The following is a 17,376-nucleotide window of genomic DNA, read 5'->3' as shown; positions in this document are numbered from 1 at the left end:
CCACAGCGGTTGAGCGCAGCCGTCCGTCCGTCCGTGCCAGCGGCGCGGCACCCGCTGCTCGTCGCTGCGCTCTTGCCGCTGGCACGGCGCTGCTCGATGCATCGAGCACGTCCGTGCCAGCGAGCAGCCCACGTGTCAGCCGTCCATTGGCCAACAACAATACCGTTGGCAATTTGATTTTTTTTAAATCTGATTTTAATTAAAAAATCAGATTAAAAATAAAAAAATATATATTTTCCCACTTCCCAAAAAATTATATCCGTTTTCTACCCACTTTTAATTTATTTTTCAATTTTTTTCCCAAAAAATACACATTTTCATCTATAAATACCCTCACTTCCACACCAAAAATTCACACCACACTACACAATTCTCATCTAAATTCTCTCATTTCTATTCTTACAATTCTCAATCTTTCTTTCACTCACAACAAAAAAATGTCCGGCTTCGGCGATCGCCCCTCCGGCTCCCACGGTTGGAACCCCGATTGGTTCGGTTCACAACCATTTACTAGTCCGGAAATAGAATATTCGGCCCCACCTCAAACCCAAGGTTCGCAAGTTCCGGGTGGCTACCGGCCTTACCCGATCGATGACAAAGATGGCCCCGAAGGGCAATACGGGTGGACACCCGAACCACCCGTACCTAGAGCGGGAGGGAGCGGCCCCTCTCAAACTCCTCCTCTTCCTACTCGTGGTGTCCGCGCCCCGTACACTCCGGGAGAGATGGAGTAATTATTCAAAGCGTACTTGTCAATCTCCGAAGATCCGGAGGTTGGCACGAACCAATCCGGTGACCATTATTGGTGGCGCATCTGTCGCCGGTACAATGAAAACCGGCTGGCTAGAACAATTGAGCGTAACGAGAGTATGGTGCGCAATGCCATATACAGAGCCAACGAAGAAATCCAAAAGTTCCAGGGGTATTACCTCCAGGAAGAGCGGCCGGAGCGAGCTTGACATCATCAGTTTCGCATTTGCGACCTACCAATCCATGAACTACAAGCCGTTTAAGTACCTCAACATTTGGCAGGAGACGCGGGCGCATCCGGAGTATAGGGGAGGCGTATCATCCTCCTCTAGCTCCTCCTCCAAACGGACGAGGTCGGTATCCCTATCCGACGCCGACTCCGAGGATGTGGCTAACCAACTTGCCGGAGCTAACTTGGGTAGCCCCGACGCCGACCCGAGCAGTTCCCAACGCCGGCCGCAAGGAAGGAAGAAGGCGGCAGCCAACCGCCGTCGCGCCGCGACTCCATCCGCCCCCGCTTCTGAACCCGCTCCCTCTCCATATGTACCACCTCAACCCCCCACCAACTCCTTGTGTGGGATTTTGGCCCAACTCAATTTGGTCGATAGGTCAACTATGACCCCCGAGCAACTTCGATCGCATGTGGTGGTGATACGGGGTCTCCAAAGAACATTGGGGGTAGAGACGGATGAATAGTCATCCACGGGGGTAATTTTTATTTTTAGGTGTTTAATTATGTAATTTTTAATTTTTAGGATTTTAATTATGTAATTTTTAATTTTAAGTATTTTAATTATGTAATTTTTAAAAAAAATTTAATTTGTAATATTATTTCGGGTATTTTTAATGCATTTTAATTTTGTGGAAATATTTTTATTTAAATTGAATAATAGAATGGTGGGCTCCTTCAGCTTGTCCTTGCGGAAGAGCACGAATGCAGGTGTTGTGCTCTTGCCTAAGAGCATAGAGTAAAAGTGGGACCGGACCCACATCCATGCTCGTTGGCAAGAGCACGGATGTGTATGCTCTAATATTTAACACATTCTCCATCTGAACTCTCTCTTTTACTCGGCTCTCCATCCTCCATCACCACTTCTCCGCACTTTCCTTAGACTTTCACCACCATAATCTCATCTCCCTTCTCCAATCATGCCATCAAATCCGCCAAACTGCTCGAATTCACTGTTTGATGGTGAAGACTGGTCTCGACCGAATCCCATTCCCACTGAGCAAGCTTCTCGCTCAAGTCTCTACGCAGGATATCAATTACGCAAATTCCATCTTCAACCAGATAATAAGCCCCAATCTTTACAAGTTCAACACCATGCTCCGTTGCCATTCTATCATCTCCGATCCCGGAAATTCCCTCCTTTTGTTCAAACGCATGAGGGCTGAGAATCACAACTTCATTTTCGATCAATTTACATTCATTTTGGTTCTGAAATCTTGCTCCAGTTTAGTGGAGATTCGGGCTGGGATTGGAGTTCATACCGACGTCTTGAAATCTGGATTCGGTTCGGTTTTGAATGTGATGAATGCTCTTCTGCATTTTTATTGTGTTTGTGGCATGATTAAAGATGCGCGCCAAGTGTTCGATGAATTGCGTCTGAGGGTGGATATCTTTGCGTGAAGGAATATTCTTTGGTTTTGGATTTGTTTAAACTATTATGTAGAGATAATTTTGGTGTCGGTGTGAGTGTGACTACTGTGCTCAGTTTTGTCTCAACTGTGGGGAATTTGTTGAATGAATCATTGAGCTCAACAGGAAAATTAGTTTAAGAAAGAAGAACCACGTCAGAACGAATAGGATGATGAAAGAAACGTGCAGCAGTGGAAGGGGGGGGGGGAATGAGGAAAAGTGGAAAACTTTAAAAAATAAGTAAATTTCAATAGATAAGTAAAAACGTGCAACATATCATCTCTAGTAAAGAAATGTAAAAAGTAAGAAAATGATGGCTCACTCAACTTTAAGTCAAATCATATGTTGTTGTGTCAGGCTGTATGCACGGAGGCGTCATCATTGTGAGTAATTTGACAAAAATGTCCTTTTAGGGCCTGGGGGTGTTATCATCCAAAAAAACTCATTTGTAATTATATATTTTGTTAGACCCCTCTGATGCTATTTTTTTTGTTATGGGTCATTGGTGCAACAAAAGCAAAAATTAGGGTTATTTGGTGTTGTTCACTCTTTGCTTTAAGGCCACCCGCAATGAGGCGCCCGATGGCGTCCATCGTCCTCGGGCGTGGACGATGCCCACATTGTGGGTGGCCGCCATCGTCCGCGCCCTACGTCCGCGGCCGATGCATAGGGCTCGCCCTACGTCGCGGATGATGGCCTATCGTCCGCGTCATTGTGGGATCGGCGGATGATAGGCCATCGTCCGCGCCATCGGGCGCCCCATTGCAGGATAGGCGGACGATGGTCACGGGACGATGACACACGTTTTCGATGGCTATTTAAACATCGTTTCTCATTCACTTGTTCGTACGAACATCGCACCTCTCTCATTTCGCTCATCTGTCACATTTCTACCTCTCTCAAATACCAAAATGAACCACGACGATGACGCCACTAGTTCTAGCTCCTAGGAGTCGGGTAGTTCGACCTCGGCCACCTCGGAAGCCTTAGATGCAACCGTTGAAGAGGCCATGGCGGAATGCTTAGCCCAACTGCAGCGCGATGCGGCGGCGGCGGCGGCAGCGGAGCAGATCCACAGGCCTATTCGACGTCGGAGGTCTGTCCGACACGACCACGCGGCAGCTCACGAACGTCTGATTGCAGACTATTTTGCCGATCAACCACGGTGGGGACAGACTGTTTTCCGCCGTCGGTTTAGAATGCCGCGTTACCTTTTTCTAAGCATTGTCCGGACGTTGTCATCACGTGATGAATACTTCACGTATCGGGAAGACGGCGTCGGCATACCCGGCATTACACGATTGCAAAAGTGTACGGCTGCACTCCGTCAGTTGGCCTACGGCACCACTGCGGACATTTTCGATGAGTACCTCCACGTCGGGGAGACAATAGGCCGGGAGTGTCTAAAGAGATTTTGTAGGGGAGTTGTGGAGGCCTACGGCGACACATATTTGCGCAAGCCGACTGCCGCTGATTGCTAGGGCCTGAAGAAGATGCACGAGACGGCGCACGACTTTCTTGGGATGCTAGGGAACATCGACTGTATGCACTGGCAGTGGAAGAATTGTCCGACGGCATGGAGAGGCCAATTCACAAGTGGATACAAGGGCAGCCACCCGACGATGATCCTTGAAGCTGTCGCTGACCATCGGCTCTGGATCTGGCATGCTTACTTCGGCGTAGCCGGGTCGAACAACGACATGAACGTCCTCAACTCATCCACCCTCTTCACCGAGCAATGCAATGGCAACGGCCCGGCTATCGAGTTCACTGCCAACAGCCGCCAATACCACATTGGGTACTACTTGGCCGATGACATATACCCACGGTGGCATGTTTTTGTGAAGACGATCAGCTGCCCAATTGGTGAGAAGATGGCTTTATTTGCGCAAAAGCAGGAGTCGGCACGGAAAGATGTCAGCGGGCATTTGGTGTGCTCCAAGCACGGTGGGCAATTGTAAAGGGGTCGGCTCGTCTCTGGTTCAAGGAAGTCATCGCCGATGTCATGTATGCGTGCATAATCATGCACAACATGATGGTTGGGCATGAGGGTGGGAGCATCACCGACTAGAACGATGATGACGGTGCATCTAGCTCGTCCAGCACGGCGACCGAGCCTCCCGCTAGATTATTACAGTCGGGCTTCAACGAGGTTCTAGCTAGACAGACCTCAATGCGCAACCAACAAGACCATGTTCAGCTCATGAACGACATGATTGAAGAAATGTGGGCCCGTAACTGCCGTCGCTGAGTTTGCGTATTTTTTTAATTCGTATTGTAATGTATTAATTTCTATAAATGAAATGAAGTTTTTTCTCAATTTTTGTTGTTATTTAAATATTCAAATAAAATGAAAATTCATAGGGCGCGTCATAGGGCGCCCCATTGCTAATGGCCTAAGGGACCTCTCTAAATCACTAATTAATACAAGTTGGTGAATGAGTAATTTGGAATGTGTTTTAAGATGACACATTAGGACAATCTGAGTTCACGGACAACAAAGCCTAATCCAAAACCCTCAAAACATAAGACTAATCAGGATTTTGAAAGAGAAAATCAAATTTCAATTATAATCCAAAATTACATAGCTAGAGGTATTGTCTCTATTTATAAACTACAAACAGTGGATCATGTTCGACAATTCATAGACTAGGCCGGCAGTGGCACAGACCCATCCAGGAGTCAAAATAGCACATGCTGAGATATTAATACGAGCCTTGGTTTTTAGTAGTAATTTTGACTACTGCACAATCAATTTATGTTGGTCCGGTTTTATTTAAAGGCTAATCGTGGCTACTAAATACACCCTTGATATTTTAAAGTCCAATCATGATTCATAAGGGCTATATTTGTATCATCACCATAAAAGTGGCTAATATTTTGTACTAATATGTTTATAGGGGGGGAAAACAACAAATAAACAATTAAACCTAAATTACTGGTACGAGTCCATTAATAAATTCAGACGCGTAAAATTCAATCAATTATTTTATTCCGACTTCCCTTTTGATTGTGTCCAACTGATGGAATTATTTAATTTATTAAAGTGGTAGTATGTTTCTCCACGGGTCTTTTTTTATTTATAAAAACATACATTTAATTGGGCCATAATAAATTTCTTTTATTATTTCCTAGTACATTTCTGTCAATTGTCCTCTATTTCTAGAAATTTCTAAAGCCGTTCATTTTGAATTTGACAATTTAAAAGGGAGTCCTTTTATGATTTGATGAAATAATAATATGGATACTGATTTGAGGGGCAAATGAAAGCATAATTACTGGTTTCTTCTTAGACCAAACAAAATTATTACTATGTGTTTTCATTATTGATTAATTTAAAAAAGAAATAAGACATGACCTCAAGAAATGATTAATATGTATATTCCCATCGATGGAATCTAATTCATGTAAAGGCACTATACAATAAAGATCTAAACATAAATTAATTACCTTTTGAACATACGCGTAATTGGTGATTTATTCCTGTGATTCTTTTGGCCCATTAATTGTTGGATATTCCAATCGACCTCCCTTTAAATTCGAGTTTATTTTCTGAAGCAATAACCACTTGAAAATCATCACCATCACCATCACCTATACAAAGACATTATATAATTACCATCACCATCACTTATATTTAGAGGTGGACGTATAAAGTTTTTTGGTGGGACTATATTTTCTAAATTTTGAATTCGAAATATTAATTGAAAGGAGAATTTTTCTATGATATGTTAATATATAGACGTTTTATACAATTACTTACAAGAAATTTCAAATATTCAATAACGTTATAGAATAATATTCAAGAAAATTCATGGTAGAGGCTTGAGCTCCTTGTGGGTCTCAAGTGTGTCCGCCAATGCCTATACAACTATATTATAGGCCATGAGATCGCCCATCGATAATTGCAAGAAAGAAAATTTGAAACCCTAGTCAGGTGCTAGGGTTTTAGTCCAAAATTTGGAGAGAATAGAAGTTGAGAAAATTTTGGATATTATATCTCAATGACTATCATCTATAAAGAATTCTAATTTACAAGAATTTTAAACTTTATGCAGTTCGAATCTCGATTATACGACTCGAAAAAAAATGACAAAATCTAACACTCAATAAAAGAAAAGATTACATTAATATATGCTTAACAAAAAAAAACAAAAGGCATGTCAATCTTCCTTATCACAATCGTCCCACAAAGTATCAAGAATCTGTGTGGCTTGTGATGACCGAGCAGGCGATGGGCGGGGCTGCACGATGCTGTCTAGGCTGGCGGAGTCGCATGTCGGGCTGCCTGGTTGGGCTGATGTTGAGGCTTCCATCGTATAGGTTGTATCACTATATATGCTTCATTATCAATTAATTGAAATACTATTATATTAAAATTTGAAAACGAAAATCATCCCAAATTGCAGAACAAGATGGTTCAATATTGTTCGCCTGAAAAATATTTTGATGAGCTGTATTTTTATAGTAATACATAAAACTGAACTTTCACATTAACATAAATCCAAATAGAAATTGAGTAACAAGTTCAAAAGGAAATGATAATCATATAAGTATGTAACATGAAAGTTATAAATCAGTTGAGCATAAAAATACAATAAGTTGGAGAATGGAGTTGGAAATTGGACCCAAAATAATCCAAATAAATATTATAGGGCCCCTTCCTAAGTTTCACATGTTCAAGAGGTGCTTTTCCACATAGTGACAAAGCAAGTGACCATCATAAATGCGATGCTGCTTCACAACAATTTTGCAATTACACTTTCAGCCTTTTTGAGACTACAGAATTTGTCTATATATAATTTACAACTTTCACTACATTTTCTTGTATATATGTTCAGTGCATATGCAGATAGCAGAAAAGGGTAAAAAATATAATTCCTCCATCCTAAAAATAATTTTCGTTCGTCATTTTAGTCATTCCGGCAAAATCAGTCCACTTTCTATTTTGAAAAACTTTTTCGCCATACATATACGTACAACTAATAAAGTGGGTCTTATTATCCACTAAAACTACTTCAATTAATTTTCTCTTTTTTCTTTCTCTCATTTTTTTTATCAATTCCGTGTTAAAACTCATGCCAACCCCAAAGTCCTATTTTTAGGGTACGAAGGGAATACTATCATATTTTACTACTCTTTCCGTATTTATCTTCCCATGACATACAAATTCCCTACATATCATGATATCACATATACTACAGTCTGTTTTAATTAATGATATTCACAAATTATGGTTCATTAGTTGGTATATATATCATCATATTCTGTAACGCAAAACTTAAAGGGTGTGGTCGAGTGACATGGATTCGTCCATCTTTAACTAAATGGCCTTGGTTCGATCCTTGCCTTAAGGTAAGTAGCAACCTTAATTCTCCTTGAGTCAACTATCCCAGCCTTTGATGATAATCTGAAACGCTATCTATCCACTTGGAATTGAAAGAGAAACCACAGATTTGGGCGATAAATTCAACCCTATCCCCAAAACAAATTCATTTTACAATGATACAAAAAACAGTAGGGCCATAAAATACAAACTAGTATAAATTTTTTATAAAAAAAAACCGTCAAGAATGTCATAAATGCATCACTTTCCATATTTATACCATACACAGCTCCACTGGCTCCTGATGTTGCAGAAAAAATCTGCCTTGAGCACCTCACACACACACACATATTAACACAATCACCAATCTATATATATATATATATATATATATAGGTGAGCTTGTAGTTGTACAACTACAAGTTAGAAAATCATCATTTAATGCAAAGCAGATTCCCACCATGTCAGAAATGTGCCATCTCCAAATTCACATCAATGGCCAACACACATTCTTCCTCTCCGAGGTAACTAGTAATGAACAAGTGAAACTCTCTCTCTCTCTCTCTCTATGTATACATATAAACAAGGTTTTGTTTCTCGCAGAGGATTCTATCCAAATATTCCGGCAAGCTGAGGAAGATAGTGAAGCAAGAGAAAAAAACAACTCAGATCAGGAGCTCCGGCATCGACATCGCCGAATTCCCCGGTGGCGCTGCCGGATTCGAACTAGTCTCCAGATTCTGCTACAACAACGGCACCCTATCCATCAACGTCTCCAACGTAGCCCTCCTGCATTGCTGCGCAGTCTTCCTAGGCATGACGGAGAAGCAATCGCCATTCAATCTCTTAGCTCAAACCGAGCAATTCCTTCAGGAAATCTTCCACTGGTCATGGAACGACGTCGTTGCCAGCCTCAAGAGCTGTGATCCTTTCCTCGACTACGCCCACACCTGCGGCCTTGTCGACAAGCTCGTGTCATCTCTTCTAGCAAAGATCGCTCAGAATTCACACGTCAATTTCCTCTCGGTCTCATCCTCCTCTTCCTCGTCCTCCCCCGACACTGCTCGGAGCTCTGCTTCTCCGTCGTCTCGGAAACCTTATGCGTGGTGGTTCCTAGATATGGCAACTTTGAACCCTAAAATCATACATTATTTTCTTAAAGCATTAGGCTTTTACGGAGCCGAAAACAGCAATTTAGTCATCACGAGATTCCTACTGCAATATCTGAAAACCAACGGCGGCGGAATTAGGCCTGTTCCGGCGGAGTACGGGGGGCTGGCTGACACGGCGGTGCACGGGGTGGTGGTGATTGGGAGGAGTGGGTTCTCCTGCAGGGGGCTTTTTTGGGTGCTGAAGCTGGTCTCGGGGCTCGGGATCAGCCGGGAGAGGAGAGCGGCGCTGGAGCGGCTGATTGGAGGGATGCTCGATCAGGCGAAGCTGGATGACCTTCTGGTGTCCGGCGTCGGAGGAGGGGTGTATGATGTGAATTTGGTGGTGAGGCTGATCAGATTGTTTGTGTATCACTATGAAGACATGTCGATGGAGAGGATGGTGAAATTAGGGTTTCTGATTGATATGTATTTGGGGGAGATTGGGCCTGATCCTTCCCTCAAATTGCCTAAGTTTCTTGCTGTTGCTGAGAGCCTGCCTGACTGTGCAAGGGATTCTTTTGATCATGTTTATAGAGCAATTGATATCTATCTTCAGGTAATTAATATTGTTAATTAGCATTTTCATTTCTTCATGATTACATCAATCTGTGTTTGTGTGAGTTGGATAGAGTAAAGTGGAATTTGTGGTGTGGGATGGCTGGGGACACAAACAAATGCATAACATTGACATACAAGACAAAGGGACTTACTGACTTTGAATTATTTCTCTTGAAACCCACTAATATGGCTGACTTCCCCAAAAATATGTCACCACTTCGAATTTTTTGAAGTTGGAGAAATTTTGAGTTTTTGTTTGCCATTGGTTAAGGTTCAAATGTTTGAGTGAGTTGTGTTTAAGCCCAACTATTCTCTTCTCTTCTCTTCTCTGCCAGGATGTGCATGTATTAATTAGTGAGGTGAATAGATTTGTTTTGTCCTTAGTTGTTGTGTGTATATTCCATGACTCATGTTGTCGTCCACTAATTAAAATCTGCCAGCAGCTTTTTGTTTGTCAGCAATGGAACCAAAACCTGTAAGTATAATAGTACTCCATTAATAGTAGCATTGCCTTATATTCCTCCTATTTTATTATTTTGTCTAATTAAACAAGTTGTATATATTGTATTAGCAATATATGCACGGTACATACTTAAGAATTGATATATACAATTTGTAGTATCACGGGACACTACTCGTTGTTTCCTAGTACAAATAGTTGCTATTTTATATACTTTGTATATGTTACTATTTTTTTTTATTGTGTGGGTTTTAATGTCTTTGACTGCCTGAATCTTATTTAGCATGCCGTGAGGGGTAGGTATTATACAAGCTTGATCTTCCATAGATAAAGACAATAGAGTCACGTTACATAGTTTCTTATTTATTGGACGTTTTCGATAGATTGATTGCATCTGTGACCGGCCAATTTGCTTAGTCATGACAAATTTTTGTGACACGGTAAATGAACCATTATTATTAGGGGTGAGAAAAAAAACCAAAAACTGAATATCCGAACCGAACCAAACCGAAATTTTGAAATTCGGTTCGGTTTTTTCGGTTTTTCGGTTTGGTTTTAAAAATAAAAAAAATTTCGGTTTTTCGGTTCGGTTCGGTTTGGGCGAAGAAAAAAACCGAATTATATATATATTCTATTAATTTAATATATTATATTATATATAATATATATATTCTTTTAATATATTCTACTATATAATATATATTATATGTATTATTAATTTTATATTATATATAAATACTCTATTAGTATATATAAAATAAAATAAAATACACATATATAAATATATATTTATATTATATTTATTTTTTTCAGGTTTTTCGATTTTTTTTTTCGGGTTTTTCGGTTTTGTTCGGATTTTTCAATTTTTTAAGTTCGGTTTTCGGTTTTTCGATTTTGGTTTTTTGGTTTTTCGAGTTCGGTTCAGTTTGGATTTTGAACTAAATTCGGTTTTGGTTCGGTTTTGGCAAAAAACCGAACCGAAACCCGAATGCACCCCCCCTAATTATTATTGATTAGGTAATTAATCCAAGATATAATAACGTGTTTTTTATATGCAGGCTCATCCCTCTCTTTCCTTAGAGGAGAGATCAAGGTTGTGCAGATGTCTAAACTACGAGAAGCTAAGCCTCGAAGCCTGCAAGGACTTGGCCAAGAACCCTCGGATACCTCCAAGAATCGCGATCCAAGCACTATCTTGTCAACGTTGCAACGTTCCAAGTGAAAACATTGAGTTTGTGGTTGAAGATCACAATTTTGGCAGAAAAGATCATCAGCTGGTGGTGTACAAAAACAATGAGACTGAGACAGAGTGCTCGAGCGAAGACAAGGAGGAGATGAAGACGAACCTGGAGAGGATGCAGTGGCGAGTGGTGGAGCTGGAGAAAGTGTGCAGAGAGATGAAGGGTCAGATGGCAAGAATGGTGAAGCTTGCTCCTCAACATAATAGACCACTTCCCAGATTGTGCTAACCCCCTTCCTATACACATTATTATACATTTACATACTGCTTCCCTTTGTTTGCTACTTTTTGTTTTCTGGAAACAGAATCTCTCCACTTGAAAAAATTGTAATCCTGTTTGTAAATTCTTTTTGAATGCCACCTATAGTTTTGATTTTCATCCAAGAAAACGCAAGACAGCAAAACGACACAATCTTCGTTTTTCTTGTGAACTTGTGATCAACTTTCCATTAAGGTGGGATAGCGATGTTCGTCTGAATCCTCTTCAGAGAACAAAGGAAAGCTGATATCAGCATGGAACTACACAACACTACAAGGCTACTCCCCTTTATCTATCTCTACCTCTAAACTAGAGCATTCAACGAAATAATTACTATGTAACATATGCAGACTCTGAGATGAGAGAGGACATATTCCTCCATGCTATATCTCTACCATCAGCTGCTGGTCTGAACTGGTTCAGATACACACCTGTCCTGTGAATCGTTGGAACCTGTCATTTTTCTCAAGGACCGGTACTGTAGGCGGACATTTTCTCCAGTCTCAATAATCTTAAGCAAATACCTTCATAAAATGCAGTACAACATCAATCACCACAAAGAATCAATAAAACACCATGTAATTAATTAACAAGGGTCCTATCAGAGTAATTGAAAAATATGCCCTGGTTCTGAATCAAATAAACCAATCACGATTATAGGGGTTGTCTATGCAACTAACCAGCCATTAAGACATTGTGAAGTTATCACTGCTTCCTTGCCAACAAACTTATCAGGTGTCCGCCTGTTGCCCTGCGTGATATTGCATGGTATCTTCAGTGAGGTGTTTGTAAGTGAAATTAAGAAACATAAGTGATGATACAAGCGGACTCGATAGTTTACCTTGATAATAACCTTTTCATTAACTGAGAAAGGATATTGTACACCTCTATGCGATCCATTTTCTGGAGTAATATCACCATTTTCCTGGAGTTGGGAAAAGTGCATCAGATAAGAAAACCTAATTCTGCCAATTTTCTTTTTAGGAGGTGATGGGGATTTGGTGTCAATTATGGTAAACCCCAACAAAATTAATGACAAAATATGCAGGAAAAGATAGGCAAAGAAGACTCATAACTCAAGATAACTCATTTCCAAAGTCCAAAATCGAGGGCAAACCTACATTTATACTGTAAAGATCATATACCTTCTAGGAAAATGAAATATCCATCTAAAATATTTCACATATATCCTGAACTGTAAAAATAATACAATTATACGCCTCTGTACTTACAGGAATTGCTAAGAATCCTCAAGACATTAAATGAACTGATAGCTAGATCAACTCTTTTTATGTTTGTTAAGACAGGACTGGGACTAAAAGTCGAAATCCAACTTTCTTTTAAGTTTATTTAGGAAGAAAGGTGGAAGGCTTATAATGTAGCTATTGCAAGGGAGTATCCATAAAAAAATAATACCATTGCAGCTTAAAAGGTATAACTAAGGAGTCATGATATAAAACCGCATATAATGTCATGACAAATTGGAGTTCTGGCCAAAAAATTAAGCAATTGAAGTTTAAAACTTTAAATTGGTTATGTTCTTTTATTCATGATACTTTTTCAAGTACTACACACACAAACAATGTTAGTGAAAGCAATTACAAAATTTACCCTGTGCTCGTTTGCTTCTTTCCTACGTTTCCGCAGAGCTGCATTATGGAATAGTCTGCGTTCATCCTCTTGCTTGACTGCTACAGCTGCAGCTCTCAAAGCTGTAAATACATCAGAGGCAATCATCATTAAAACCAACAAAGAACATAAGCAGCCTAAACTGGAGAAATTTCAGAGAACATGCACACGGCTTCTTCCTTGTAGTTTTCATTCCATGGGAAAGAGAGAGAGTACAATACCGTGATTAGGGATCAATGACCCAGAATCGATTTCTACATTGCAGAGTGTGCATCTAGACTGTAATGGCACAAAAACTGAGTCACGACAATTCACAAGTGTAAGCCAAATAATTTTAAGCATATAGCATAATAGAAAGAGTAAACTGGAAACAAATATTAGCATAGAAATTATGGAAACAGAATGAGCTCATTGGTCCAATAGTTCATGCCTAAAACTTTTCAAAGTCTAGTTCAGCCTTTCCCATCAGCTTAATATTTTCATTAAGAAGATAAGGTGTGGTCTAACTAAGAAATTTATCTGCCTACAGCTAAGAAGATTAGTGCCTGTTCTATAGGATTGCATCTAAGACATAACACGCCCCACTTATGACTGTTTGGTTTAAACTGTAAATGTAACTTCAGAACACAAGCAACACACAAGTGACGGATGCTTCAGGTTTTGCAATAGAATACCAGGAAAGGAGAGATAAGACATTGTTGTCCCCACTTACAGTTTCTATCACTTTTCTCAGCATAAGACCACCAAATGAATGTCCACAAGAAACTAGTGTAGCATCCTCAAGGTATGAGCCACTGGAGAATCGTCGATTTCAAAAACAGAAAATTTAGAAAAGAGATTTATACAGTGAAAACAAAATATCTACCCATCATGATTTTGATAGACAGGAGAAATGTTTGGCACAGCATAAAATAGATTAATACAATATGTATATTAGATATGAACCGCATAAGAAGTAATGAAAGAAGTAGATTCGATGCAAGGTGGTCTAACTTACGATATGGGATCTGAGAGCACACTTCTTAGTGACGGCTCCCTATTCAAATTATCTGCAGGTACCTGTTGAAGCAAGATCCAAACTGAGATTATAGATATCATCACATGCTTTCCTCAAACTACACCATTTTCAAGAAAATTGATCTAGAGGTATCAAACTATAGGCAATTGAAAAAAGAAACCAACCCATCCTAAAGAAGTCACACTTTGATTAAATCAGGGGGAAGTAACTGAACTGAACTAAGTCATTTGTCACGCAAATTTAAACGCATCAAGGAGTCTTCATAGAACGGCTTACATAATCAGCACGGTTACACAATATGTCTTCCTCGGCGGAGAGATCATCCATGAACTGGCTTACAGATATTGGCACATAGCTTTGAGGAATCACATGCCCAGCTGCTGCAATTGGTGTACAATCCAGAATTGCATTGCTTTGTGGCAGTAGCCTAAATGCCAGTGATGTCCTGGATAAATACAGTCAGCCCTCTCGTAAAGCAAATCATGTGTTACCAACAAAACAACTTCCAGGATATTTACCTTCCACCACAATGTGGGATCAGAGAGTTATCAGAGATGACCCTATAGGAAGCAGCAGGCCGGTGTCCGGCAGTGGCATGGCTGAGAGCCTTTCCTGTAAGCAGTAAAAGATCCCCAGGAGACAAGCTACTATCTGCTTGGTACCAACGCCCATTGGAGTCACAAACCTATGGTCGGAAGAATGAATAACTCATGTAGAAGAAGAATGTCTAGATTTTAACAGATGCATGGAAGATCCAGACCAAGTAACCAATAATTGCAATTGCACATTAAAGATGAGAAATATACCTGAAGGCCAGGAGCATCTGAGGATATCAGCATTAACAAACCCTTCTCCACTTCCCAATTTGAAGCATGCTTTCCTCCCGCAGGTGCAATTTTCCCTTGTTGCGAGGATACCTGGGAAAATGTGGCAACAAGAATTGATGAAGATAGCTCGCCAGCAGGCAATGGGCTATCATCGAGCAAGTGACTGAAGACACTGAAAATAGAAAGGTTTCAAGAATATGCTAGTAAGAGAAAACAAAAAATGCTACTGTGGCGCAAATAACAGTAAATGAAAAAAAATGGAGGGAGAGATAGGGACACTATGCTTACTCGCTACGCAGCTGAAGATGCCTAGATATAGCACATAAAGCAGCACGAGCTGCCCTTCCCATGCATCTGAAGATGTCAGTCAAGCATGGAGGGGATGAATCTACATCTTCCAGAGGCCTGTGCAAAATTTGGAATATCAATATGTCAGATACAAGTCATGCAACATAAACAAAGTTGACTGTGTCTGATGAGCATAACAGAACGGGAAACAAGCATTGAGAAATTCACAAAGACATTAACTTAACTGACTATAAAGTGGGAGAATGATTTGGTTTCATTGCTGGGAAACAATTTATAAGAATATCAGAAAATGAAACGGAAAACGTATAAATCATATACTACCATATTTGAATATGGCTGGACACTTGCTATCTTAATGCATATATGCGGTGGCAAGATAAGAATCTAGAAGATTTTAATTCTATAGTAAAATGAGATGATAAACAATAAGAGCATATAAAGAATAAAAAAGGTTCTGAAGTGTACATCCACTAGAATTAACCAATTTCAGAAGTTTGACTTAAGTAAATAACGCATCCTAAATAGTCCACATTGACATTTTTGTTCTCGCCATGCCCAAATTCTCAAAGACCACCAATCATGAAATCCAAAAAAATAACCGGTTCAAGTACTCAGCCTCTCAAAAAATTTCAGAAATTTAACAGAATTATAGTATCAATCACTAATAAGTAACAATAACCACAAACAGTTGGCAATAACTAACTAAATTCCAAAAAAAAGTAGTAACTGCGAGAGATAACCTTCCAGCCCTGTAGGTATAAACTCCTCGGCCGCCCTTCCTGGTGCGGAAGTAGAGGCGGGAGGACTCGAGGGCGCAGCGGAGCAAGGCAGCATCGTCGGAGCCGAGCTCAATGATGGCAGCGTTGTGGCGCGTGAGGGAGGTGGACAAGGCATCCACGGCCCTTAAGTAGGGGGCCATGGGAGCTCCATCGTAGGGAAGGATGTCAGCGAGGCGAACTCTGGAAGGCGAAGGGAGGGCGTGGTTCTGTGGGGATCTAATACTACCAACGGCGGCGGGTGGATTGCCGTGATTCTGATGCTGTGGGATCATCATCGATCATTATTTTGCTGCTTCCTGATCGTTCCACGGCATAGCTGAAATCGCCAATTTGGGGCTTGGTTTGTTGAGGTTTTGGGGTTTTGGAAACACTACGCTTTTCAGATTACTTGCCCTCACTTCTTCTAATTGCTATATTTAGAATAAACAGAAATGGCTTTTGTAAGTGCACCGTGAAAATAACATGAACATTTAAAAATAAATAAAATAAAATAAAATAAAATAAAATAAAATAAAATAAAATAAAATAAAATAAAATAAAATAAAATAAAATAAAATAAAATAGAAGAGTAAGCTGTAGCTCTACACACTAAAAATGAGCAAGTAAAGTGAATTTTAGAGAAAATATTTTAAGATACAAGTTGATCAATTTCTTTTTTTAATGTATGAGCATTGATCTTAGAGAAAATATTTTAAGATACAAGTTGATCAATTTCACTTTTTAAATTTATATTTATTTACCCATAAAATATATAGATGAATTTGACTTGAATCAATCATTTGTACCTCATCTCTCTCAATTCAAATTAGTTGTAGAAACATTTCTCTGGCCGCAATAGCAATGTTACTCAAATCGACGGGCTTCCCCAAAAGATGAGTGGTGCATGGTTAGGGCATCCGCAGTTGTGCGGATGTCCCGGCGGAATTCCTAAAAATACCTCCTGCCACGTCATACGAACTTCCCACTGCACTGCCACGTCATACGAACTTCTCACTGCACAGTGGCGGAATTCCCCTGAGAATTCCCACATTAAAAAAAACGAAATAAAGCGGAATTCCGCGGGAGTCGACGCAATGGCGGACGTCCCCGCGGAATTCCGCTTAACGCCGCGGACCTGCGACGTCCTCAGCCCAATTTTGTATCCGTGGCGGGCACGCCTAATGGCGGACGTCCGCGACGGAATTCCGGGATGTCTGAGGGAATTCCGCGCAGAAGTCTGCCATTGCGGATGCTCTTATGGGAGGGTGATGTTACTCAAAATCGAAGATCAATGTAACCATTGATCGATCAAGATCTCAGATGATAAAAGATCAATTGTAGTGGCCGAAAATCCTTAGATACGTTCAACATTCTATAAGCTTTACAATATTAACCCATCATTTAATTCAACTATCTACAAATACATGAACTTTAATGTCAATGTTCATCGGA

At 40.3% G+C, this 17,376-nt stretch overlaps 2 protein-coding genes across 3 annotated transcripts; one reads left to right on the top strand and one right to left on the bottom strand.

The window, feature by feature from the left end:
- The first annotated feature begins 7,925 nt into the window (after nt 1-7,925).
- On the top strand, nt 7,926-11,503 carry LOC121794591 (BTB/POZ domain-containing protein At3g19850-like). Its single transcript, XM_042192818.1, has 3 exons — nt 7,926-8,239; nt 8,319-9,422; nt 10,943-11,503. Exons 1-3 carry the CDS (start codon nt 8,177-8,179, stop codon nt 11,351-11,353), a joined length of 1,578 nt encoding a protein of 525 aa, XP_042048752.1. The 5' UTR covers nt 7,926-8,176; the 3' UTR covers nt 11,354-11,503.
- Nucleotides 11,504-11,542: 39 nt separating this feature from the next.
- On the bottom strand, nt 11,543-16,855 carry LOC121794592. 2 transcript variants are annotated; one of them, XM_042192820.1, is made up of 13 exons: nt 16,731-16,855; nt 15,907-16,355; nt 15,146-15,262; nt 14,837-15,029; nt 14,549-14,715; nt 14,307-14,457; nt 14,010-14,071; nt 13,725-13,806; nt 13,234-13,291; nt 12,995-13,095; nt 12,225-12,308; nt 12,064-12,134; nt 11,543-11,907 (listed from the first exon to the last, which is right to left on the bottom strand). In XM_042192820.1, the coding sequence occupies exons 2-13, from the start codon at nt 16,218-16,220 to the stop codon at nt 11,781-11,783; spliced, it is 1,527 nt and encodes a 508-aa protein (XP_042048754.1). In that variant the 5' UTR covers nt 16,221-16,355; nt 16,731-16,855; the 3' UTR covers nt 11,543-11,780. The 2 variants fall into 2 exon arrangements, with proteins under 2 accessions (XP_042048754.1, XP_042048753.1); XM_042192819.1 differs by having other exon boundaries at nt 14,307-14,475; nt 16,731-16,849.
- Nucleotides 16,856-17,376: the final 521 nt, after the last annotated feature.

Source organism: Salvia splendens, chromosome 3 (assembly GCF_004379255.2).
Source record: "Salvia splendens isolate huo1 chromosome 3, SspV2, whole genome shotgun sequence".
Lineage (NCBI taxonomy): Eukaryota > Viridiplantae > Streptophyta > Magnoliopsida > Lamiales > Lamiaceae > Salvia > Salvia splendens.
This window is presented reverse-complemented; position numbering and strand designations above follow the sequence as displayed.